General features: G+C 47.6%; 2 protein-coding genes across 3 annotated transcripts in view; one reads left to right on the top strand and one right to left on the bottom strand.

Annotated features, from left to right (window-relative positions):
* BORCS5 (BLOC-1 related complex subunit 5) overlaps positions 1-4,903 on the top strand; it is a 52,385-nt gene extending 47,482 nt beyond the window's left edge. Inside the window, exon 4 of the mRNA XM_066184305.1 lies at positions 1,514-4,903. Coding sequence (XP_066040402.1) covers positions 1,514-1,744 — 231 coding nt within the window. The 3' untranslated portion in view covers positions 1,745-4,903. The remainder of the gene's footprint in view (positions 1-1,513) is intronic.
* Positions 4,904-7,346: 2,443 nt separating this feature from the next.
* Positions 7,347-22,266, bottom strand: part of DUSP16 (dual specificity phosphatase 16) — a 60,434-nt gene continuing 45,514 nt past the window's right edge. For both annotated transcript variants that reach the window (XM_066184303.1, XM_066184304.1), the window contains exons 5-8: positions 20,348-20,511; positions 14,423-14,582; positions 13,652-13,775; positions 7,347-11,011 (exon numbers count right to left, since the gene is read on the bottom strand). In XM_066184303.1, coding sequence (XP_066040400.1) covers positions 9,886-11,011; positions 13,652-13,775; positions 14,423-14,582; positions 20,348-20,511 — 1,574 coding nt within the window. In that variant the 3' untranslated portion in view covers positions 7,347-9,885. The remainder of the gene's footprint in view (positions 11,012-13,651; positions 13,776-14,422; positions 14,583-20,347; positions 20,512-22,266) is intronic.

Genomic DNA, 22,266 nt, shown 5'->3' with positions numbered 1-22,266 from the left:
TTGACCTCCTCCCCAGGGCTTGAAAGGGACGTCTGTCAGCACATACAGCTACAGCAGTTTATCCCCGGTGTCCGACCCTGCTGCCACCAGTGGGATGGCAGAGTTCTCTCCTCATTGGGGCCTTCCAGTGCTGTACCATTTCCATTGCTGCAGGCTCTTCCCCTGGAGACCCACAGCCCTGGCCCCGGGGTGGGGATTGACCTGCCTGTTCAGTGCTGTGTCAGCACCTTGTGTTTTCTTAGCACTGGTAAATGTGTGCTGCCCCTGTGACGGGTACGGTCACTGTCCTCCACCCGATGTGACTGTCACACACTTCAGGAGAGGGTTGTTGTTTGAGCCTGTGCTTCTTGGTAGACCGGGAGTTCTCAGCATCCATTCCCTGAGGCTGCTTCATCATGGTGAGCAGTGACCTCCTTCCCCTGGGAGCAATTGGATGGGAAAGCTTTGGGGAAACAGTGGTAAGAGGTGTCAACGGGCTAAAACCGCTCAGTGTGTGTCCTCTCCAACCAGTCACTCCCAGCCACTGTGGGCTTGCGCTGAGTGCCAAGCCAGGGGATTGCTGTCCACAAAGACATCCCAGCTGGAAGAGGCAGAGCACTGGAGTCACTGGGGTCATTAATACAGCCACAGTGAGCCAGAGCAGCCGAGCCTCGGGTGTGCGCTTGAGGGCTCGGAGCAACCCTGCTACCGAGCTCCTGGAGCATGTGGTGCATATCTTAGGAACTGTAAAACGGCTGAAACCATCTGACTGGGCTTGTGTGTAAGACACTGGCAGCCACTGGCTGAATCCTGCCTGGAGATGGCAGGTCTGGCTGAACAGAAAAATGGGCTGTGAATTATAAAGGCTGCCCTCCTCACTCAATGGCAGGAACAGCGCTGCAGTTCCTGTCATTGTCATCGTGCTCGAGCCACGTCTGGGTACTGGCTGTGTTTAATTGCGTGGCTGATTTACTTAATGTCTCTCCTGGGGTCACTTATAACACCCTTATTTTTGGATTTCAGGGAAATTGGGGACACCAGCGATCCATTGTGGTTCTCTCAAGGTGGGAGTTTTCCAGATGACGATGGTAATAACAGCTGTGGTTTAGTTGCAGGGCAACCTGGCTAAACTGAGAAAAATTAGCACTGGCAACTGTGGTAGAGTTTAATGCTTGCAAATGAACCATCTCCAGTGAAAATATAGTTCCAGGGCTAGGCAGAGGCCACGGGTTCCCTGGGTCTGGATAACTTGGAGGAAGTGTGTGTCGGTTTATTGGGAAATCCCTGGCAGCGCCTGCTGGCATTCAGTCCTGCAAATGAGGAATTTTCTGATCAGGGATTTAGGCAGAGAACCGAGGCCATCGTATGTCCTCCCCGGTATACAACCACGAATCATGCCATTCCGTGACAAACTGGTTATGTCCCTTCCCAGGAGCTCCTCTGTACCTGTCTGTTACCTCCCGTCCGTGGAGCGTCCAGGGTGGTTGCAGCAGTTGTCCTGATGAGCCTTGCCCTGCTTGTTGTTTTTACACAGATGGACCTCTCCGTGGAAACTCTCTACAGCCTCATGCAGGAGCGCCAGAAGAAGTACGCCAAGTACGCGGAGCAGATCCAGAAGGTCAACGAGATGTCTGCCATCCTGCGCCGCATCCAGATGGGCATCGACCAGACGGTGCCGCTGATGGAGCGGCTCAACAGCCTCCTACCAGAGGGCGAGCGCCTGGAGCCCTTCTCCATGAAGCCCGACCGCGAGCTGAGGTCCTAGCGCACCTTCCCGCTCCGCGGTGGGCACGGAGGTGCTTCCAGCAGGCTGCACTGGCAGCAGTTGGGAGCGGGCAGCGCTGCCGCCGGACTCCGCCAGGGCACCGGAGGGAGAGCGGCGTCAGCACCGGAGCCGCGCAGCCGGGAATCCAGGAGCTCCCCGGAGGAGATGATTTACTGTTCCCTCCCCTCCCTCCTCTTGCCCTCCTGTCTCCTGTGCCGCCACACCGCCTGTGCAGACACACTGGTTTCATTGCTGTGACTGTTTGGGGTTTACACAGGAGGGATTTCCTTTCGTCCGATTTTTTTTTTTTTTTTTTTTTTACTAGAAAAATTCAAAGGGATATGGGGTGTGACGAACCCTCTGATATGTTTTTTTGTGCCACTGGGATTTAGACAGTTAGATGGCTGGAAGGTATTTCTGAGATCCCTTGGCCTTGGAAATATGTGTGTTTCATAGGTGAACGTGTGCGAGCCAGGAACTGGCTTATTAAAATCTGGCCATTATCATAATTAATATGGTTTGCACGGCTGGGTTTTGGCATGTCCTTGAGGCTCCTGTTTCTGTGGGCTCACTAATTTATGAGGCTGTAAAGGAGGAACTGTTCTAGATACGTACGTCAATGTAAAGCAAACCGTAGTGTTCCTCTCCCCCTTGCCCTGACAATGTCCCCATGCCCCAGCTGGTGGCACTTGGTGTCCCTCTGACAGGCACCGGTACAACCTGCTCACTTTGCATCCCAAAGCTGGACACCAGGTGTCTTTTTTTTAGTTACCTTGGTGCTGTCTGTTCTACCAGTGGGGTGCAGCTGCTTCTTCAAGTGCTTGGGGGTGGAGGGGAGAGACACCACAAGTCCTTTGGCTCTTTGCGTTGGTTTGTGGCACGCTGCTGAACGACTGAAACCACTGGGCCCTTCCCAGCCCCCTGCTCCAAAGGCAGCAGGACAGTTCTTGCCTCCTCCCAGGGGAGCCAAGGCTGAAGAGCCCGTGAACCCCAAGGGTTGTTGTGTGTCAGGGGTGCAGTTCCAGCAGTGAGGACAGTCAGGCACAACCCAGCTTCCAGTGCAGCACAAGGTGGGGTCACTTGGGCCAAAGGCAACTTGCTGCAGTACATCTTAGTGCTTAAGAGCATTTATTAAGCAAAAGGCTGTCTCTGGGCGCTTGGAAGCAAGAGTGCAGTAGGATTTTGACTGTACTAATTACTACCTGGTGGCAAGAAGCAACAGGCTGTTCTCTTGTCGCTTTCCCAAGGGCCACGTGGTGTGAATTTTTGTCATTTTGACAGCAGCCAACTTAGACGTGCATCCCAGCCATGGTGGTGGTCGGATCCCAGGGCCTGCTGAATGCTATCTAGAAGCAGAGTCCTGTAGAAGTGAAGCCCCCTGGAACGATGCCCTGGGAAGTGGGACTGACTGCTTCAGGGAGAGCAGGGGACTCAGCAGGAGGGCTTTTAGCAAAGGCAGCAGGTCTCCTTGCCTGCTGCTCCCACCCCAGAGGTTTTACACAGTTGTAGGTGCATAGGCACGTGCTGTGTGTTGCCCGGGATAAAACGTCAGAATTCCATCCTTGTTCGAGCTTCCTGCCATGGTTTACCCTTGGACTGTTGTTAAAAGCTTACATGAGACTTAACCCAGGAAAAGCTGCTTGTCGTGGCCGTGTCAAGACTTGTTCAAGACCCTTGTGGGTCTTCAGTGTCCATCGTGGAATGTGTCTCTGCCACCGTCAGACACACGGCAATATTCAGCGGCTTTAAATAGCAGCTGCAGGCGTTTTTGTCCTCTTTGTCCAGATGATGCTGTCTGGATGTTTGAAATGTGCAACATTCAGCTGTCTGCCAGACAGGATCATCAGTGTCCCGTACCCTGGTGTGCTGGAAGCCTGTGCCAGTGGGAAGATCCTGACACTGGATCTCAGGGCAGATGCTCTCTCCTGTAAGACGCTTCTCTGAGGCTTGTACATTTGGCCTCAGGCCATTAGGTATCAGATGAAAGCACTGCTCCCTGCAGTGCTAATGAGGGCCAAGGAATCCTATTCCCAGCTGAAGGCTGCAGGAGCTAGTGCTGCAAATCAATTCCCTCCTCATTTGCCAGAAAACACCAAGGCATTGGGCCGAGAATGGGAGAAAACCTTTGTTCCTGCGAACACTGGTCTTTAAGCTTGCGCCTGCGCTGCTGGGCCTCACAGACAGAGCTTCTTGAACAGCAAGGGCAGCTTGTGGAAGGTGTAATAACTGAACCAGAAAGAAATCAGAGCTGAAATGTGCAGGCCAACCTTTCCCGATGCTGACACGTCATCGCCTTCATGCCACAGGTATGGCTACTGTAAGAGGCATGCACCTCTACCTGCCCTTGAACGATGGTTTACAGTTTTTAATACAAAACATTGTCACTGCCTTCAGGAACTGTAAGTCTTTGGCCTCTTGCTGAGGGGGAGCCGTGCCCTGCCACGTCTTCTCCAGCCGCTCTTTGTTGCTTGGCTGCTCCTTGTTGGCTTTGCTCTCCACATGCTGCTTTCAGCTTCGGCTCAGATGCAGGTGATGCTCAGGGGGAGACTCACCCTTCCCTCCCACGCTGTTCAGCAGGAGCTTGGAGATGTGACTGGAATCACCTTTCCGCTTAGGAATTTCCTCTGCCAAGCCAAGTGCTCTTGGAGGAGGCCTCAGGTATCTTTCACGAGTGTACCAGCTGTTGCTTCTACCGCGAATTTAGTGCTGTGAACAGGGAATCATCTGGTGTGCTGCCCTGAAACCAGACACTGCTGCCCTTTTCTGCTTTCTGCGGGGGTGTGTGTGGTCTGGGGTACGGGCTGAGCTTCTTGATCCGTGATCTTGTGAAAAGCTGGGGAGCAGGACGAGTCGCTGGAGCTGTGGTTCCTCTTTGCCCTGAGCTGCTCTGGCCCTTCCCCTGCCTCTGCTGTGGCAACTCCCCCGTTGTGCTGCCACTGGTGCTCCTTGTGTCTCACTCTGGTCACTGTGCTGCCCACGCAGAGCCAGGTTTGCTTTGTTGTTTCTGTTGTTTTTGTCACTGAATGCATTGACACGGTGCTAAAGTGCCAACCTACCTGCAGGGCAGTTCTGCTGAAGGGGAGAGAAAAGAGGTTTTGTGGTTTTGTTGTGTTTTTGTTTTTTAATATATGTATTTTAAATTAAATATATTTAAACAGACTTAAGTATTTAAAGTGTGTTTTCCCTTCCCCCAGGGTTTTACACAGAGGGAGTAGAAATACAGGTTTTCAAGGGCCCGTTGGTTGTGTGAGCCAGCCCCTCTCTCACACTGCGTGCCAGTAGTTTCCCAAGGTACTGCTGTAACGTCCCTCCTGTTCCCAAGCTGCCAGAGGGTATTTTGATTGCCAGCCTTGTGGCTGAGCTCTCCATGCTTTATGGGTGCTTACCCTGTTCAGCTTCCTACACGCTCCGTGTTCCACAGCTCCAGCATTAAAACCTTTGGTGTGGCTCTTTTCCAAGTACGTCGTTTCTCCAGTTGCCTCGTTACTCGTTCTTCATTCCCACTTCCCGCTGCGGTGTCTGGGCAGTGCAGGCGTGGCTCAGCTTGACTTTGCACCCGCTGTGTGCCATGGAGGTGCCCGATTTCAGCTGCCCTGGGCCTGCCTCTGCTCTGCGGGATTGAGAGGAAACATGTGCCCAGAATGACAATAAATGCTGGTTGGCTTTTTTCCTCCCCGATGCTGTCCCAGTTCTGCTTGGCACTGATGTCCGGTGTGAATACGGGATGTTGTGCATCACCAGCAAAATGGTGATGAACTCTCACGTGCACACGTGATGCTGAATAATGAAACAGGGAAATTTAGGGGGTTTCTTTTTGTTTTGGGGTGTTTTTAATGGCCTCTTCGTTGCCTGTAGTGTCACACTTTGGCTTTGTTCAGCGGCGGAGCGTGGCGAGGGTCCCTGGACATGGCAGCCGAAATCCATTCCTCAAAGTGAGCAATCCCTTGCAGCAGGCCAGAGCTCCAGTAGTGTTTGGCAGCATTTTACATGCCAGGAGAGCAGCCCCTTCCCAGAGGGGTGGGCCTTGCAGAAGGCAAGAAATAGCTCCCTTTCCTTTTCTATTTATGGTGACTCGTAATAATATTCTTGCAAGTACAGAATCAGCTGAAGGCTGTACTGCAGAAACACTCCAGTTCACCTCAGAGCAACCAGTTGGGCCTGAGGGCCAACAAGTTCTTCGCAGGCAGGGTTCAAAGGGAAAGTGCTGTTGCCAGATGTATTAGGAACACTGTTCTACCTGAATTCTCAGCTGTGCGTGTGTGTGTTCAATGTGATTTGGTACTGTGTATGTTACACTGTCTAAAAGTGCTGGAATAACTACTTTTATCAGAGTTTAATAACAAATACAGACTAGCTGGGTGTGTGGCTGGTTAATTAAGACGGTTGAATCGCAGTGATTTTGTATTTAAAAGGTAGCAGTCTTCATAGGACCCTGCTGCTGTCCCCCTTGTTCTGGGCTCTTCATGCCCCCACTTTCTCTGTTAGTCAGTTTATAACTTGTGCTGTGAGTCACAGCCTATTGAGGCACTTAGCTGATGAGTAGTTAATAAAGACAGTAGTTTACCTAATTACCATATTTATCCTCCCCAGCCCCCTCAAAAGCGGGGCTGCCCGATCCCTGCTGGGGGGAGGTTTGCTCTGTTTTCAGTTTGCTTCATTCTAGGAATGTCACTGCGATGGTTACAGTCAGGAGCCCAGTGACCTCGGGGACCTCTTCCCAGTAATGCCGGGCAGTGAAATGAAAATGAAGTGTTGATGACATGCTTGAGGCAGATTTCAGCTGCCCCCTGGGTTTTGACTGAAGGTGGAGTTAGACTGTCTCTCCTCAGAGCTGTCCAGTGGCAGGGCCAGGGATGGAGGGAGCAGGAGCAGAGCAGGTCCTGCAAAGCAGGCAGGGGGAGTGGAGAAAGCTGAAGTGAAGGTTGGTCCCTGTGCTCTGACTGATGGTCCCGTTTCTTTTGGAGAGGCTGAAGATTTTGCATTTCCCTTTCTGGGATTGTGCTTCGAAATTCTCAACAGAAAAGGCTTCTGTTACTGCACCTGAGTTTGAAGAGGCTGTTACATAAACTCGCAGCTTTCCCCCTAAGGATACAACTGCGGCAGCCCCCTTTAATTCTCATCTGTGCTATATTTGTGTGAGCCATTCTCTGAGGCAGCAGTGGGGGGTGCGCTCCAATCTCAGCCAGCAGAACTCGCTCTGAATGCTTCAAGACTGACAGCATCAGTCAAAACAAGTATTTCAACGAGTAATTAAATTATTCTTCAAGTAAGTAGTATGGGAGGGAGGCAAGAGAAAAGCATGGGGTTCATTCTGGGTAACTTCCAACAATCTGAAATACTTGCTTCACCAAGACCTACCTCCCCAGCTGCCTGAGGAGCAGGTTACCCACACCTGGATTAGTGGAAGGTGTTATTGCAGAGCAGAAGAAGGGGGATCACGAGGGACAGGTAAGAGCCTACCTGGTTACTGGTGCTGTAAAATCACCACTGCTCGTGAGAAGTGATCTGAAGCTGCTCCACCTGCAGGGACGGGGGTGTTCCATAAAGGACAAGGCCCCTGCTCTCCTGGCTGCTGCACGTAAAACACTCCACGACTCCTTCCTCAGCCTTCCGTATAAACAGGTACCATTTCTGATTTTATTTCACCATAACATACAGGTAATGCTCATGACACAACAAGATGAGAAACTCACATCTCTCTGAACCATTTCACCAGCTTGCCGTACACCAAACATGCCGAGCGTGCCACACACCAAATGCCATTCGTTATATTCATAGTGAACATGTACACGTTTTTCCCCTCTCACATCCTCCACCTTGCTTTCCAGACTTCTGCAAACCACTTCCAGTATTGTTCAGGGACAGGACTCTAGTTCAGGGATGAGCCAGGGCACCACCCTGTGCAGGACACGGGGTTTAAGGCTTCCTCCTAAGGGAACCTGCCCCCTGTAAGTACTGAGCCTACACCTTGGATTCATCCAGACCACCCTGGGAATCACAAGGAGCCACAAGACCAGATTTCAGTTCCTCAGAAGACCATCAACCAAACCGACTCCAAACATACAAAAAAAGGGGAGAACACGCATGTCTGAAAGGAGCACAGAAGAGGAAGATCCCAATCTGCCTCTGGGGATTGATACCTGTTAACTCCCATTAACTGCTTTAAATCAAAGCCACGGGGCTTTTCCTGAAATGTGGCTGAGAGGAGCCCCGTTCAGCTGTTCACACAGGCAAATACACACACACAGCTGAAAACAGTTGTGATGTAATCACTTCCACTGGAGATGTAAACAGAGACAAGTGGCGGCACGTTCAGTGAACAGCCAGCACCTGACACAGTGTCCAGGGTGATGTCAGCCTCTCCCTTGCCCAGGCCCTTGTCCAGCCTCTTGCACACGCAGCACAAGGAGCCTCAGGCCTCAGCGACTCCTCTCTCTGTGCCTTTTGCACTTCTTTTTTTAGGATCAAGTTAATCAATGCTGTAGCTTTCAGTGCTATTTTCAACGGTCCGTCGCGGGAAATTAAAGTCACATCCTAGCCGCAAAACAAAACAATGACAGAAATCTTCTCCACTTCTCAATATAGTAAAACCTGAGATTTGAGTCACAAACTAGCTAAACTTACAGTAAAAAAAAAAAAACCCACACATAACCCAAGCTGCTGACTTGAATTAGGGCTTCAGTTTGCTGCTGACAGATTTTTTTTTTTTTTTTTTTAAAGCTGTTGGCCAGGGTTAATAATTTGTTACTACGGTTTTCAGCTGCCTGCACTGAAATGGGACAAAACAATATCGTTTCCCCTCAACACACGCGTTCTGAGGGGCAGGGAGGATGCAGCTTTACACAGTGGCTCTGGTACCAGCCCTGGCTGACCATAAACCCCGCATGGCACACCTAGCCCAAGGTGAGCAGCAGCCAAGGTGGGAGGGGAAGCAGCTGGGTCGAAGTCAAAAACATGGGAAGGGCTGTGCCACCTCCTGGAGCTGGAGGTGTCTGCCCTGGGGTGCTGAGGACATGGAGCAGCCTTGAGCGTCTGCAGTTCCACCCTGGAACTGCTCAGTTAAGGAGAAAAGCCCACGCCAGCTCATTTTTACCTTAAAACCCCCAAACATCTGAATTGTTTTTCAGCAATTGAATTGTTAATGGGCAAGAAAAGCGTGTCGTGGCCACTTTCTCTTGCATGTAGCTCTAGCTATCAACCACTCCTTTATAGCTTAGAAGCCAAAGCAGCTACCCTTCTCCCAGAAGCCAGCTTCGTATCAAAAATACAAATACTGTATCAAAAGACTGAGGGAAACAGTCCGAAGTACGGTTCATTCATCTTTTCAGAATTGCTGCTGAGCCAACTGAAACACTTGTGCGTAGACAGCTTTAAAAAAAAAAAAAAGTCAAACGTGGCCAGTCATTACTTGTTCACATTGCTTCTGAACTGACTACCAGCATGTGGCAGCCATAAAGCCCTAGTTTATTTTGTGTATTTTTTGAGGTACTGGGTTTGTTTTGTTTTTTTGTTTTTTTTTTTTTTTTAATCTCTGAAGCAGCTCTCTAGCGAATCACCTAAAGCCTATCCATTAGAACAATAGTTACACCAGTATTTACATTTGTCTGAACGGCGTGTTCAGACCAGCCTTGCTGTAACCGGTCCCTATGGCCTTTGGAATCGCTCCCAGTCTCCTTTTCTTACAGGAAAAAGGTCTCCCTCCAGAGGTTGGCTCAGTGTCAGGGCTAAGGTGCACTGGTGAACACGTGGGGCACGGGGAGGGGAGAACAGGACTCGTTCTGACGGGCAGGAGCGTGGTTCAGCGGAACCAGAGGAAGGGTTTGACACCAAGAGAGCTTCCTTGTTAAAAGCCGCTGAAAGCATGTGCAATCCATTGCATGGAATCGCTTCCTCTGACAGGGAGAGGTCTGTGAAATGTTCTGCCCTTCTCCCGGAGAGGGAAGAAGCCCAGCAGCACGCTTGGTCTCCTCGGGCAGAGGCCGTGGTCACTTCCCCGCAGTACCAACCTTCCCCTGGCTCGCAGCAAAGCCTCCGTCTCTTCCCTCCCTCCACCTTTGTACCCAGAGTTTCAGATTTACAGGGACCTCTCACACGCCGGCGAAGCAGCTCTGCCGCAGTCACTCACACGAGCCCCCGGCCCCTCAGGACACTTCAATGATTTCCATGCTGCCTGAAAAACTCGACTGACTGCCTACTTTGCCCAGCTCCTCCCTGGACCTGTTGTCCGCCAGCATGCTCTCCCCGAACTCCATCTGGCAGCTCCTGCGCTTGAACTGCTTCTCGAAGGAGCTCTCCTCGTGCCAGCTGCGCCGGGAGTCGCCGCGGTCGGCGTGGCGGGGCCGGCGGCGCACGGCGCCGGGCTGCTCGCAGCCCGAGGGCAGCTGGCTGCAGCTGTAGGCGGGCAAGGCGGCGCCGCCGCCCCCGAACACGGCCGAGGCCGAGTAGAAATGCGAGGAGTCCGCGGCGAAATACCAGCTGCTGGCGAGCGACGAGGGCTGCGGGGCCAGGATGTCCGAGTGCCAGCCCTTGAGGCCCAGCCCCGCGGCGGACTTGGCCAGGTGCTGCTGGCTGGTGGAGAGGCCGAACACGAAGTTGGTTCTGTAGGCGTCCTCCACGCTGCCGCTGCGGTGCAGGGGGTAGAGGAGCGGCCGGGGCGCGGCCGCGTGTGGCCGGGAGGCCGGGCTGTCCTGCGGCCACGGCGCCTCCCGCGGCCGGCCCGCCTCCTCCGTGTCGGGGCTGCTCTCCGCGCTCTGCTCCGACACCTCCCGCACGGGCGAGAACTGGCACGGCTTGCCGCCGCCCTCCAGGCCGGCCGCGTGTTTGTAATACTCCAAAGTGTCCTCGGAGGAGGCGAAGCCCTGCACCGACGCGGTCACGCAGCTGCCGCTGCTCGCCGAGTAGGACACGGATTTGATATCCAAGGAAAAGGAGCGCTTCAGGCGGTTGCTGTCTTCCACCGCGTCCAGGGAGACGTGCAGCCCGTTGATGCCCTGCAGCAGCGGGCCGTCCTCCAGCGGGGCCGGGTGTCCTGGGCTGTCCGTGGGCTCCAGCAGCTCCGAGGCGGCGGAGAGGCAGAGCTGGCTGCTGGAGAGGCTGCTCTGCCCTCCCTCCGGCACCTGCTCGCTGCTCTTCTCCAGGTGCAGCAGTTTGAGCTTGCTGATGTGGCCGGGCTGACCGCTCTGGTTCTTGAGCTTCTTCTCGAAGTCCAAAAGCTGGCCCAGGAAGTTGAAGTTGGGAGAAATGGTTGGCCTCTTCTCTTTGACAAATCTGATAAAAGGGGACAGACAAACCAAGAATCATTTCAAGAGGCTGCTGCTCAGGTGTAAGATGACCCTAAACTGAGCGTTGTGAATGCCTGCAGCCTGTTCTTAAACTCGGACAAAGGCTCAGTCGAGCATAAGTAACCTGAGGATGGAGTTTAAAAAAAGGCAGTTCCATCTGCCTTTCACGTGATTTCTATTATTTATTTCAAAGTTTAATATAAATACATATTTCCTACCTGTCTCATCTGCAATACAGGTAAATAAGTACTCTGCTTTTAACAGGCTGCAGAAACACAGTTGCCCAAATCCCTCCTCCTCCAGTTTTCGTTTCTGTTGGTTTTTTTTTTTTTTTTTTTTAAGAAACATTCCTGGAACTATGATGAAGCAGATGACAAGGGAATTAACAAGGAAAGAAACCTTGAGGAGCTAAATCTAGTACAAACACACGTCTAATGTGTCACTGGGAAAATTAAATACTATTAAAAATAAAACCTGTCTGGGGAAGTGTACAGAAGATGAGTGTGCGGTCATTAAGAACAGTGTGAGAAAAATGGAAAGGTGTACCTGTGTATGTGTGTACATGCCAGCACATGAAAAATGTCAAAACTTGCATTTTTAGTACTTTTTTTTTTTTAATCTGCCGGAGAAGAAACAATATTAGGAGTAGTCAAGCTGACACTATGACCTGGAATATCAGATTGCACAAGCTGACAGTGGAAACTTCCACCAAGAAGTGTAACAGTGGCAAATGGAGAAATCTAGGGAGTCTCCTCAGGAGAAATTCTGTAGTTTGTCCTCTTGGCATTTGATGTGAAGGGTTTTAGCAATTTGCTCCCCAGGAATTCATAGTCATGGATCTTTTTTTTTTTTTTTCCTCCAGTCCAAGTTAGTTGTAGTTGGATTAGTTACTTAAAGCAACAGGTCCTCCTTGCCTGTGTTCTGGTAGCCTCCCAAACACTCTGTTCTTTCCGCTTTCTCCTCTCTCTCCAAAATACTGGGCAGTCCCAAATTTAAAACTAGAATTTTTAAAAATGAAGAGAGTAGGGAAAGCACGCTGGATCCCCTAACAAGTCTTAAAGCTTTGCAAGCTTTTTAATCTCAAAATATGCACTATTCTTTCCAATTGGAAATCGTGGATAGTGTTTAATTTTTGTGTTTATTTCTGTTAAATAGTTCATTATACTGAAGATTTTAAAAGTTTATTTCTTTGACTTCGAGTAATAGGATCACCTTTTTCTTTTTGTAATAGTATCAGACAAACATTTTATCTAATGACTTCCACTAATTCAAAAAGAAGTATTTTTCTTTTAAGCTTGGCCAACAAGAGATCCCAAACCAAGGAGTGAAATGTCCTGCAGACGATTCTCCCCGAGCCATATCAAAGGAAATATGATGAAATATAATCTAAATTTCACAGCAGTTGCTCGGTGCTAAGAGAAAAAGACTTGGTGGGATTAATCCCTCACACTCCGTTCATGCTTTTGGGTAAGATGCAAACTAGAATTTAACGCAGAGATTTCATGGAGGAATTTAGAAGCTCCCTGAAGAAGTTCCTTGAAGTGTGTGCGTTTTAGAAGTGTTTAGTTCTCTACAGCTCCGCCCTCAGCCACTACAGCCTGAGACCAGGCAGGTTTTTCCACTGAGCTCACACCTTGCACAGTATCTGTCCACATCCAGTGTAATCCAAGCCTGTTTTCTGTATCTGAAAAACCAAGCTTTTGGCTTCTTAACCAAATCCGTTCCATGTTGAAATCCTGCACAACCCCAAGCTACCAGCAGGCCCGGTAAAGAAATGTGGGAAGTGTCCAAACACAGCAGGAGAGAGCTGCAGCTCAGGCACCTCTTCCCTGCAGTTTTTTTCACTGCACACATAACAACATTCAACAGTTTAAAAGAAAAGTTTCTGTGGAAATCACGCTCCACGTGGCAACACGCAGTGCTCATCTCTCTGTCCTCTCATCCCTGTTTTAGGGACGGTAGTAACAAACACACAGGTTATTCCAAAGGGGCTCCTCTCCCCCTGCTCCAGGGCAGTTACTCAGATGGGTTCTGTGTAACTCCTTACAGTGATGCCCAGGGAGCCCATCAGAAAGAAAACCATCCTTTTCTGTACGACACAACAAAGCGGTTGGCTAAATTAAATACAGAAGTCACGGTAAGCAGCAACCAAGGCACCTGGCGGGTAGGAAAGTGTTCACAATCCAAGCACAGAAAAAAAAATGGGAACTCTAAAGGAGGAAAGGGAAGGGGGTCTCCACAAATATTACCAAATGCCAAATGACGTGATACTTCAAAGTACTTTCTCCCACAGTTTTTGGTTGACTTCAAGAGCAACAAAGAAATGAACCCCGTCCTGGCCAGAAGCAGGACAAGACACTTTCATTGAATAGGCAGTTTACATTCCGTGTATTTGCCTGCTAGGATCAAAGACCATTCTGCAGTGGGCAAATAATTTTAGCTGTATAATATCAATTCAATACCATTAATTTGTTTCTGGGAGAAACCTATGCTTAAAACAAGCGCTGCCAGTGATCTGCCAGGTAAAACATCTGCATCTACCCTTGATCACAGAACCTTTTATCATCCACCCTAAAAACAGAGCAACAGGCACAAGAGTTAGTAGGAAGGGAAGATTTATCCCTACCTGTAAGCTTCATCCAGGGACATATCCATTCTTTTCATGATGTATGCAATGGCAATGGTGGCAGAGCGAGATATCCCAGCTAAGCAGTGCACCAGCACATGGCCGTTGGATGCTTTTGCTTTTTCTACGTGGCAAAAAGAAATTGGCACCTGTCAAACTCAGCAGCATCACACCAGAATGAAAAGTTTGCAAAGAAAGCACTGTTATTGAAAATTATTGCAAATCTCATGAAAGCTTGAAACAAAACTCACTTATTTTCTCTAGCACTGTGTAGTGGCATTGAGTCCAGAAAAAACATGACTACACACAGGAAACATCCTGCAGTCACAGCATAGCTCATTTTAATGTGCACATAAACAGCCCTATTTAGATGTCTGGGAAAGGTGATCGTTTCTGATTTTACACACAAGTGAAAAGCAAGCATTCGTGATGGAACCATTTGGCCAGTTCACTTTTGAAAGGTAAAGACGAGAAGGTGTATGCCCAAATTTCTAATCCACTCTCTGCAGACAGACATCAGGCATGTTCCAGGCTGCCTGAAAGCAGCTCTGTAGTGTCTTTGTTCTGTAATGCTGGAACATGCAGTGGCAGAATCTCCCCACTTTTTGCTCCTGGGCTCAAGAAGCGATGCTGATGATGTCCACGGATCCTGAGGGTATTTTCACACCACCCAGAAAGCAGTCGGGGCTTCTCCGGCCAAAACAGCACGGCAGACACACAGAGCAACCCAAACACTGTTGGAGAGAGAGAGAATTAAAATCTTCTACTCACCTATAAACTCGACTGATTTATCCAACCAAGGCAAGATTTTCTCACAAAAGCTGTCATTCACAGGCACTCTGAGGAAATGGGATTCTGGAATAAAATCCGGCTTTGGACAAGTATTGCTGGCGTTCAGGACGTAGCCAATGTCGTTCTGCTGCATCAGCTCCTAGGAAGGAGAGGAAGATTAAGCCTGGAGAAGCTAAAAAAGCTAAAGACCAAACTAAAACTTGTGTTGGAATTGCTCTAGCTGTGTAAGGGACATCCTTCTAGGAAAAAGCTTTGAATTCTTTTAACGACTCCTAACGAGACATCCAGGGTGTCCAAATAACATTTGGACTGCAAATGTCATAAAAAACAAGGTTAACGAAGAACAGAAGTAATGGTAGAATACCCACTCCAACTCTGAAGCATCATTCCCAAGAGAATGAACTTTTTGCTGCTTTGGTTTCAATTCTCAGCATGCAAGCTGACAACAAACACTTCCCACATGCGATTTGCTGACCTGGACATGTGTTTGCCAGATCACATATCTAGGACTGAAACTGCCCCATCACAGATATTGGTGGGGAATGGGAAATGAAATAGATGCCTCCTGCAGTCACCTCTCAAGTCCAGGAGTTTCTTGTTTCTAAGGGAATGTGCAAAACTCTCTCCAAACCCTCAAGGAAAGAGATGAAGATCTTGAACGGAACCATTTCCACGCAGCGCTGAGTGGCATTTTACAGGAATCCTGCTCTGTGATGTACAATTTCAGTTTTCAGTCTCTAGGCCTCTTGCCTCTCAGAGAAATGGCACAGGAACAAGCAAAGACACTCAGTGTACACTTGAGAGTCGACTGGGCTTTTAAGCAAGTCAGTTTTCATGACTGAAATAAAAGAGAGGCCTCTTTTCTGCACGTTGCCATATGCATGGTATTTAGAGCTGTGCAAAGTAGTTTGTGATGCAGTCTGCAAAAACATGTGGAAGAAGTGCTGGAAAAGTAGAGATGGCTCTAGTGCAAACCCTCCAGTCTCCTCCAAGGATGCATCTTGACACAGAAAAGCAATTTAGCATGTTAGGGTAATGCTTATCAAACTGCCGTGGTTCAGAGAGGGCCTGGCAGTAAGTGACACGCAATACCAGGCTTGGACACTACTTACACTGAACATAAACACTGGGGAGCTTTTGGGCAGATTTCTATGGAAACTGTAATCTCAAAATAAACATTAAAAAAAAAAAAATCCAAAATCTGGTTTTAATCCTTTTGCTTTCCTAGCAGATATTTAATAAAGTTTGTCAATCCATAGGAGCAGCAGCATGAAGGAATTCTTACGCTGCTGATTTCGACTGGAGAGCTACCAGTAGAAAAATAGAGTCACAAAGCCAAATGATTGATTCTTCCCCAAATTCCTTCTGCAAGCATAGAGACCTTTTAGTGAGGAGAAACAGGGGGATATGTTTATTTAGCAGAAGAGCCAGAACTCTGTCTTGTTCAGTCAGAGCAGTCTAACATGTGATGTCGGGCACAGGAACCCCTCACACACGGCACAGCGTGTGTAGAAGGGATGAGCACACACACACGGGGATATCCAGGCACAAATTAAACGCTGAGGGAGAACCAAGAGCTGCAGGGGAGAAGGGACTCTGCATCAGCCACTTGCAGAGGAAAGTGCACAAAGTCCAGCCAACAGTGTTTGTAAACAGGGAATTTACACGAATTTCTGCTAGGGAGCAGATTGTTTCTCATCAGCAAATTCCGGTATGTCCCAGCTTGCTCCTCTCCCTTCCTTCATGCCCCCCAGCTGAAGCCCCAAGCTCCCTCCAGCCCTGCATGCCTTCCACAGCAGCACCTTCCATGCCTGGATTCCACTCTCACACACTCACATGCCCAAAAGCAGGAGTGCTGTGAGGAAATACGGGAATATTGGGAATTGTCCAGTGGGAATGGGATTCCTGGCACAGGCCACTACCTGGACTCCTGGTATCTTACATGTGCCAGGGAGACCCCTGATCCCCAACGTCCCCTCCTCACTGTCCTGGACCACACAGCTTTTCCCTTCCAGGACCCCAAAGCTCTTCAGCAGCAAATCCTGGGAAACAATTACTGGACTGCCAGGTTTGTTAAGGCCATAGCCAAGGGGGGGTGATGAATTGGGAAGAACAGAAAACCCTATTATTTCTTTTAAAACCCATTGATGGGCTGCACAGTCCAACCATCACCACTGCACAGTTAAGCCAGGTTTTGGATGTGGGATTGATTATTCAGATGGAACAAGAAGGCTGCGGACGCCAAGCCCGAAATCTACAAGCCAAGAAAACCACCCCAAAATATTAGCGCTTGTCTTTCAGACTGAGGCTATAGAAAGAAGTTATGCTTCCTTCTGTTCTGAAGAATCAATCACTCCCACTGTGACATGCTCCAGTGTAATAACCATAACAGAGCCCTCATTGTGAGGCACCCAAGAGGAAAAAGTGAATTACGATGGGAGGAAGACCCAGAAATCCCAATACTAACAACTCCGTAAAAAGAAGGTAAATGCTCTTTTGTAAGCTTATTTACATTTCATGACTTGCTTAATCTGAAAATTAATAGCACCTTGAAATGTTCTTTTGTTCCAGGAAATAAAATCCAGGTCTGGAAGGAAAGAATAGTTACGCGAGCGGGAAGGCAGAAAGTTTTACATTTTAATTGCTGGTGCGAGCCATGAGGTGTGAGAAGGAAGCTCCTTCAGGCCCACAACCACACTACAGATTGCTTTCTGTCACGCTAGCTTTCAGAAAGGACACTGCCAACTCCTGTGTAGGTTAGAATGCAATTTTTCTCTCTTCCACAAAGACGAAGGAAGATCTTCTGTAAAAGTAAAAACTTGCAATGTCACCAGTCTATCACAGGAAAATGTAGCACACTGAGACCCAAAACAAGCAAACGTTTCTCGTAGAACTCTTAGGGGGTTTTTAGCATTCCAACGCTGAAAAAATAGGAATGCTTTCAGAATTAAGCAATTAGAAATAAATATGCAAAAAATATTAAAATTCTCCTAAGACTTTCCTGAAGGAATCGTTAGTTTTGCTGAAGGACAGAACCCAAGCCTTGATGGCTGCACATCTTTCCTAAATAAAGCATTGTCAGCGGAGGTGTTAATGGTAAAGAGCATTACTGTTCTGAAAAGGTCGTGAATACAGATTGTTCTGCAACAACAGAAGCATTTCCCTACTCAGGCACTCAGAGATAAGCTTATAAAGATTCTGAAGAGATAAGCTCATCTTGAGAAACCCGATGAAAATTCACACCTTTCATTCATCAGGTCAAGCAGTAGTGCTGATCAGGAGTTTCTTTTTGAGATGATTTGATTTCAGAGAAATTGGTATGACTAGTGAATCAAAGGAACCATAAGAACTCACAGCACCTAAAGGCAAAAATAAGGTCAATATTAAGTTTGGGGAAACTTACTAGAATTTTTCAGCCTTTTTTTTTTTTTAAATCTGGATTTGAATAGAAAAGAGCTATTCTAATCTTAGCAGAAAGCTGACTTCCTGTCCCAAGCAGCCCCAGCAAGAAACCAGAGGATGCAAACGTAGCCACTTACCAGCTCCTGGACTGTCCTAACAGAGGCAGCACTTTGCTACTCGCCCCTGATTTTTTGTTTCTGGCCCTCTGCTTTCGAATGTTCTTTACTTCCCAGATCTCTTGCCATGTGTTTCTGGGCAATCAGTGTAGCCAGTCACCCTCCTTGCTCTGCCCAGTGCCCCTGTGCAGGATCCAGGCTTCCCAGAAGCCAAGCATGTTGCAGGAAGAGCAGCAGAGATCCATTATTTGTGTTTCCAATGTGCCAGTTAAAGGATTTAACTTATAGTTAAATCCAGAAACTGATTTAGGTAAACCCGGGAAAATGGGAGTTGCTGGTATTGGGGAAAACATCAAGAGGTAAAAACATCAACTTCTAAGAGGTAGAAATTGTAATTTGTTCCCACAGCTTCTTAATATTTTCTGGTATTAAAGATGGAAACCGTTTTGAATTTTCCAGAGGCAAACATGGAATCTGAAGATGTAGATAAGAGGTAGATGAGCCACTGGCACTCGGGTCCAGTTTAGTGCAGCCAACAATTGGCATACCCAAGAAAAAGGAAAATGTTTAAAAAAAATTAGTAGATCTGAAATCGAAAGATTTGTATTTGTCCTAAAAATGGGTAAGAAATCTAGGAGGTCACCAGTGGAAAAACTTCCAAAACCCTGACTGTCAGGGATGACACCAGGCGGCGAGAACTTCCTGAACACCTGAACAGGTGGCGTGCTGTCATTTGTGTGGTTCTCCATACGGCATGGGAAACACAGTCATCCTTGATTTTCAGTCCCAAGCACATGGGAAGAAGTACAGATCTGAGCTCCTGGGGCTCCTGCACTAATTCCAAAGTATCTGCAGCTGCAGGGTTTCCTTTGACACACTTGGAAATGACACCAGGACTGCAGACATGCTGACACAAACAGCATAAAAACATCTCATACCTTATCAACTGAAAGAGGGTTGGGTTTTTTTGGTAATTACTTAGTTCCTGCTGTCTTTTGTCTGGGGACCATAAATTACTTCTGTGGTAGGAAGAGTAGTAAGCTGCTTTGACATCCATCCTAAGTGAATCACTGAATGGAATGGCTGACTTGCTGCCTGGCAGTAAAGACAAGGAAGATTTTAAAGGGCAAAGTGGATGCAATGACTGCTGACTACCCTCCATTTCTGTGCTTTCTGCTAAATCACGATTACCTTCTACACGATTGCTTGCGTGTCAGAAATCCCCTTAAAACAGCTGTGAAAAATCAAAAAATAGCCTATTAATGGCCAGACCGGGATGGAGCAAAAGCAGAAGAAAGCAGTGAAAATTTAAATGGTCAAAGTATGTCAGTTTTATCCAGTTACAGGACTGCTTATTATGGCTCCTGGCTTAAGGTTTGCACATGGATAAAAAACCATACACACAAACTTTGCACGTAATTAGGGCAATATTCTAGTGCGAAGCGCTCCTTCCCTCTCCCGCATCCACGTATTTTAATGCCAGTTTATGAAGGCTGTTGGGGATTCAGCTAACGAACAGGACTGTCAGAGAGCACGGGAGGCAAGAGCACACATGCAGCACAAGGAATAAAAATTCCCTTTGAAGGGACCCAAGGTGCAGGGTGGGAGCGGTGTGAGCTGGCTCCTCATGGAGGCAAACACCTGTGGATATCCATAGGAATAGAGACCCATGGAATTTGAGACAAGCTCTCTTAGACATCTGATATTCCAGCATCCTACAAGTGGTATATTGGAAAACTTTGCTGACTGTTTCAAGTATTTAATTTAAATTTTTTTTGCTATTCTTTAGGAGCAGAAGTTACTAATTTTCAGTAATTTAAAATACTTAGAAACAGTAAAAGTTTCTTAATGCAGTGCCACCATAAAAGCTCATTTTAAACGACCCCCCTGATTTCAGCAGGTGCACGAAGATTTGTTTGCAGTCATCCCTTATTACACAATTCATGGTGTTTTAAATGCTATTTTTTTCCTAGCACTTGAAGGGAATACTTAAACCAGACGATCTTCCTTTGTCCCGCTGTAACCATGAACGTAAATTGTGTCAACCTCCAAGACCTGCCGAAACGAGCCAGAGCCGTGACAGGAACGCACTTGACCTGCTGTCATGGCAGATGGGAGAGTTTGCTGTTGGTGGACAAGGTTCCTGAGGAATTTCACCATTTCATCTGCCCCAGGATGAAGGAGAAAGACTCCCAAGTTTCATGACCCAGAGAAGAATTACCTGGCGCGTGGATCACTGCTTCTCCCACAGCTTTCCATGGCTTGTGCATTACCTGCACCCACTTTTTCTTCTGCTGTTTCCCAGCTGTGATGATGCACCATGGTGGGAGATCCCTGGAGATCAGACACTCATTCCAGGGACCCGCATGGCACCCAGGATGCTCACCTTGTTGAGGACATCTCGCTGACACCCAAGGTAGAGATGAGGCAGGATTCTAGTTGGGCCAGTGTTGGAAACAGGTAGGCAGGGTTGAGAAATGCAAGTAGGGATGAGTGTGGATTTTCCTTCACAGAGACCAGGGAAAGAGCTGGAGAACTCAGCAAATCCACCTGTGAGGGGAAGAGCAGGTATTTAATCTACAAATGTGGCGGTGCCTGTGCCAGTCAGGTTTACTCCGTTTGGTAAAAGCATTAATATGCATTTAGTAATGCTTACTTTTAAAAGCCCTCATTACTAATTAAATCCTACAGTACTAATTAAAATCCTGCAGTACTGTTTTGTGTGGTGCACGCACCAATAATGTATTTCATCCAGGACACTGGAAGAAGTTTCATCTTTCAAAACCACACCAAGCCAAGGCTTCTCCATCTCGAGGGGGGGAGGTGAAGCAGAGGGAAACCTTGCAAGGCACAGTGAAAATCCCCAGCTCTTTCCTCCCAGATGAGCAGAGTTTTAACTGAAGGAAGAGTAATTATAACCTGTTCAGAACAGAGACCTTTTTATCATCAAGGAATTGAAGCACTGACATGCTGAATCTGCCAAATGCTATGTTCACTATGATTACAGTTTGAAGACGTGAATTAAAATTACTCAGGAATAAGCTAATGTACTGTTTAGCCAGGGCTTGCATTACCATTGCCTGAATTATGCCTATTCTTTAGATTTAAAAATCTGTATCATTAGTAAGTGTAGAAACAACCAGGCAATAGAGCGTAACAACCCATTTTGTCTAATAAAAAAAAAAAAGCCAGCAGGCAGATTCTAGAGCAAACATTTCATGAATGGCAATTCCTGCTTAGTCTCCTGAATAAATAAATAAATAAACAAACAAAATAAATAACTTGACTATTTTGCTAGACAAGCTAAGGCACTGCCCACCAGGAGGACAGATCCTGCTCGTTCCACTGAATGAGAGGAAGAGTCTGCAAAACAATTCTCTCACGTACTTGCTAAATTTTCTTCCGTATGGCCTGATGTTTTCCTTTCTGTTACAGGATGCATTCCTTGAATTTATAGGCATTACAGACCTCTGAGATTGAATTTAAGCAGTTATTTGAGAGGGTGGTGAAGAAGAGGAAATCAAATATTTGCCTTGGTTTCATTTGCTTATCCTTTATTTGCTGGGGGCATTGTTGGCTGCTTTGTGGATCCTCTCACCGACATGGCTGGAAATAGAGAAGTCCTTACAAAGAAGCTGCACAAGCAAGGATTTCACATCTGTGCTCTCTTTGCGAAAGACTACGTGGGAAAAGTTCAGCAAAAAAATGTTTCTTCCCAACCACCTAGGGATTGATCTCATTTCTGTGTGAAACCTGTGACAAGAAATTAAGCAGGAAGCTAATGTGCAAAACACCTGAGATTTTGGGGAGGTGGAACCCCACGCTCTGTCGTCATAAGTATAAGGAGCACTCTTTTATTTTAGTTTTATTCCAGGACTCTATCAAGGCCAATTAAAATGATTCAAGATTAGATGCTTCAATACTTCCTCTAAGGCATTCATCCTTTCAAAGTCATGTTTCTTCTTTTCCTACTCATGCTTTCCTAGTAACACGTAGCTTCAGAACCTTTACAACATGAATTACTCTCACAAAACTCTCAAATCTCTAAAGTGTGACATTATACTGCCCGCCTTTACACGTGCAACAAGGGAACCCACCTTTCCTCTGAGTATATTTTAACCTGGTGTTAGTATCTGTCCTGAACTGATTTGAGAAAGCACAAAACCAGTGCTTTGTTTCAAATATTAAGCTGTCTTCCCTGCCATCCTCTATGACCAGGTTTTTGAAAGGTTAGTAGCTTTTCAATGAATCTGGCTTTGATTTATGACACTTCCCCATATGAAAAATCCATTCCAGGTCCTGCTT

The sequence above is a fragment of the Chamaea fasciata genome, unplaced genomic scaffold (genome assembly GCF_029207755.1).
Source record: "Chamaea fasciata isolate MVZ Bird 193981 ecotype frontalis unplaced genomic scaffold, bChaFas1.0.hap1 SCAF_5, whole genome shotgun sequence".
NCBI classification, from domain to species: Eukaryota; Metazoa; Chordata; class Aves; order Passeriformes; family Sylviidae; genus Chamaea; species Chamaea fasciata.
This window is presented reverse-complemented; position numbering and strand designations above follow the sequence as displayed.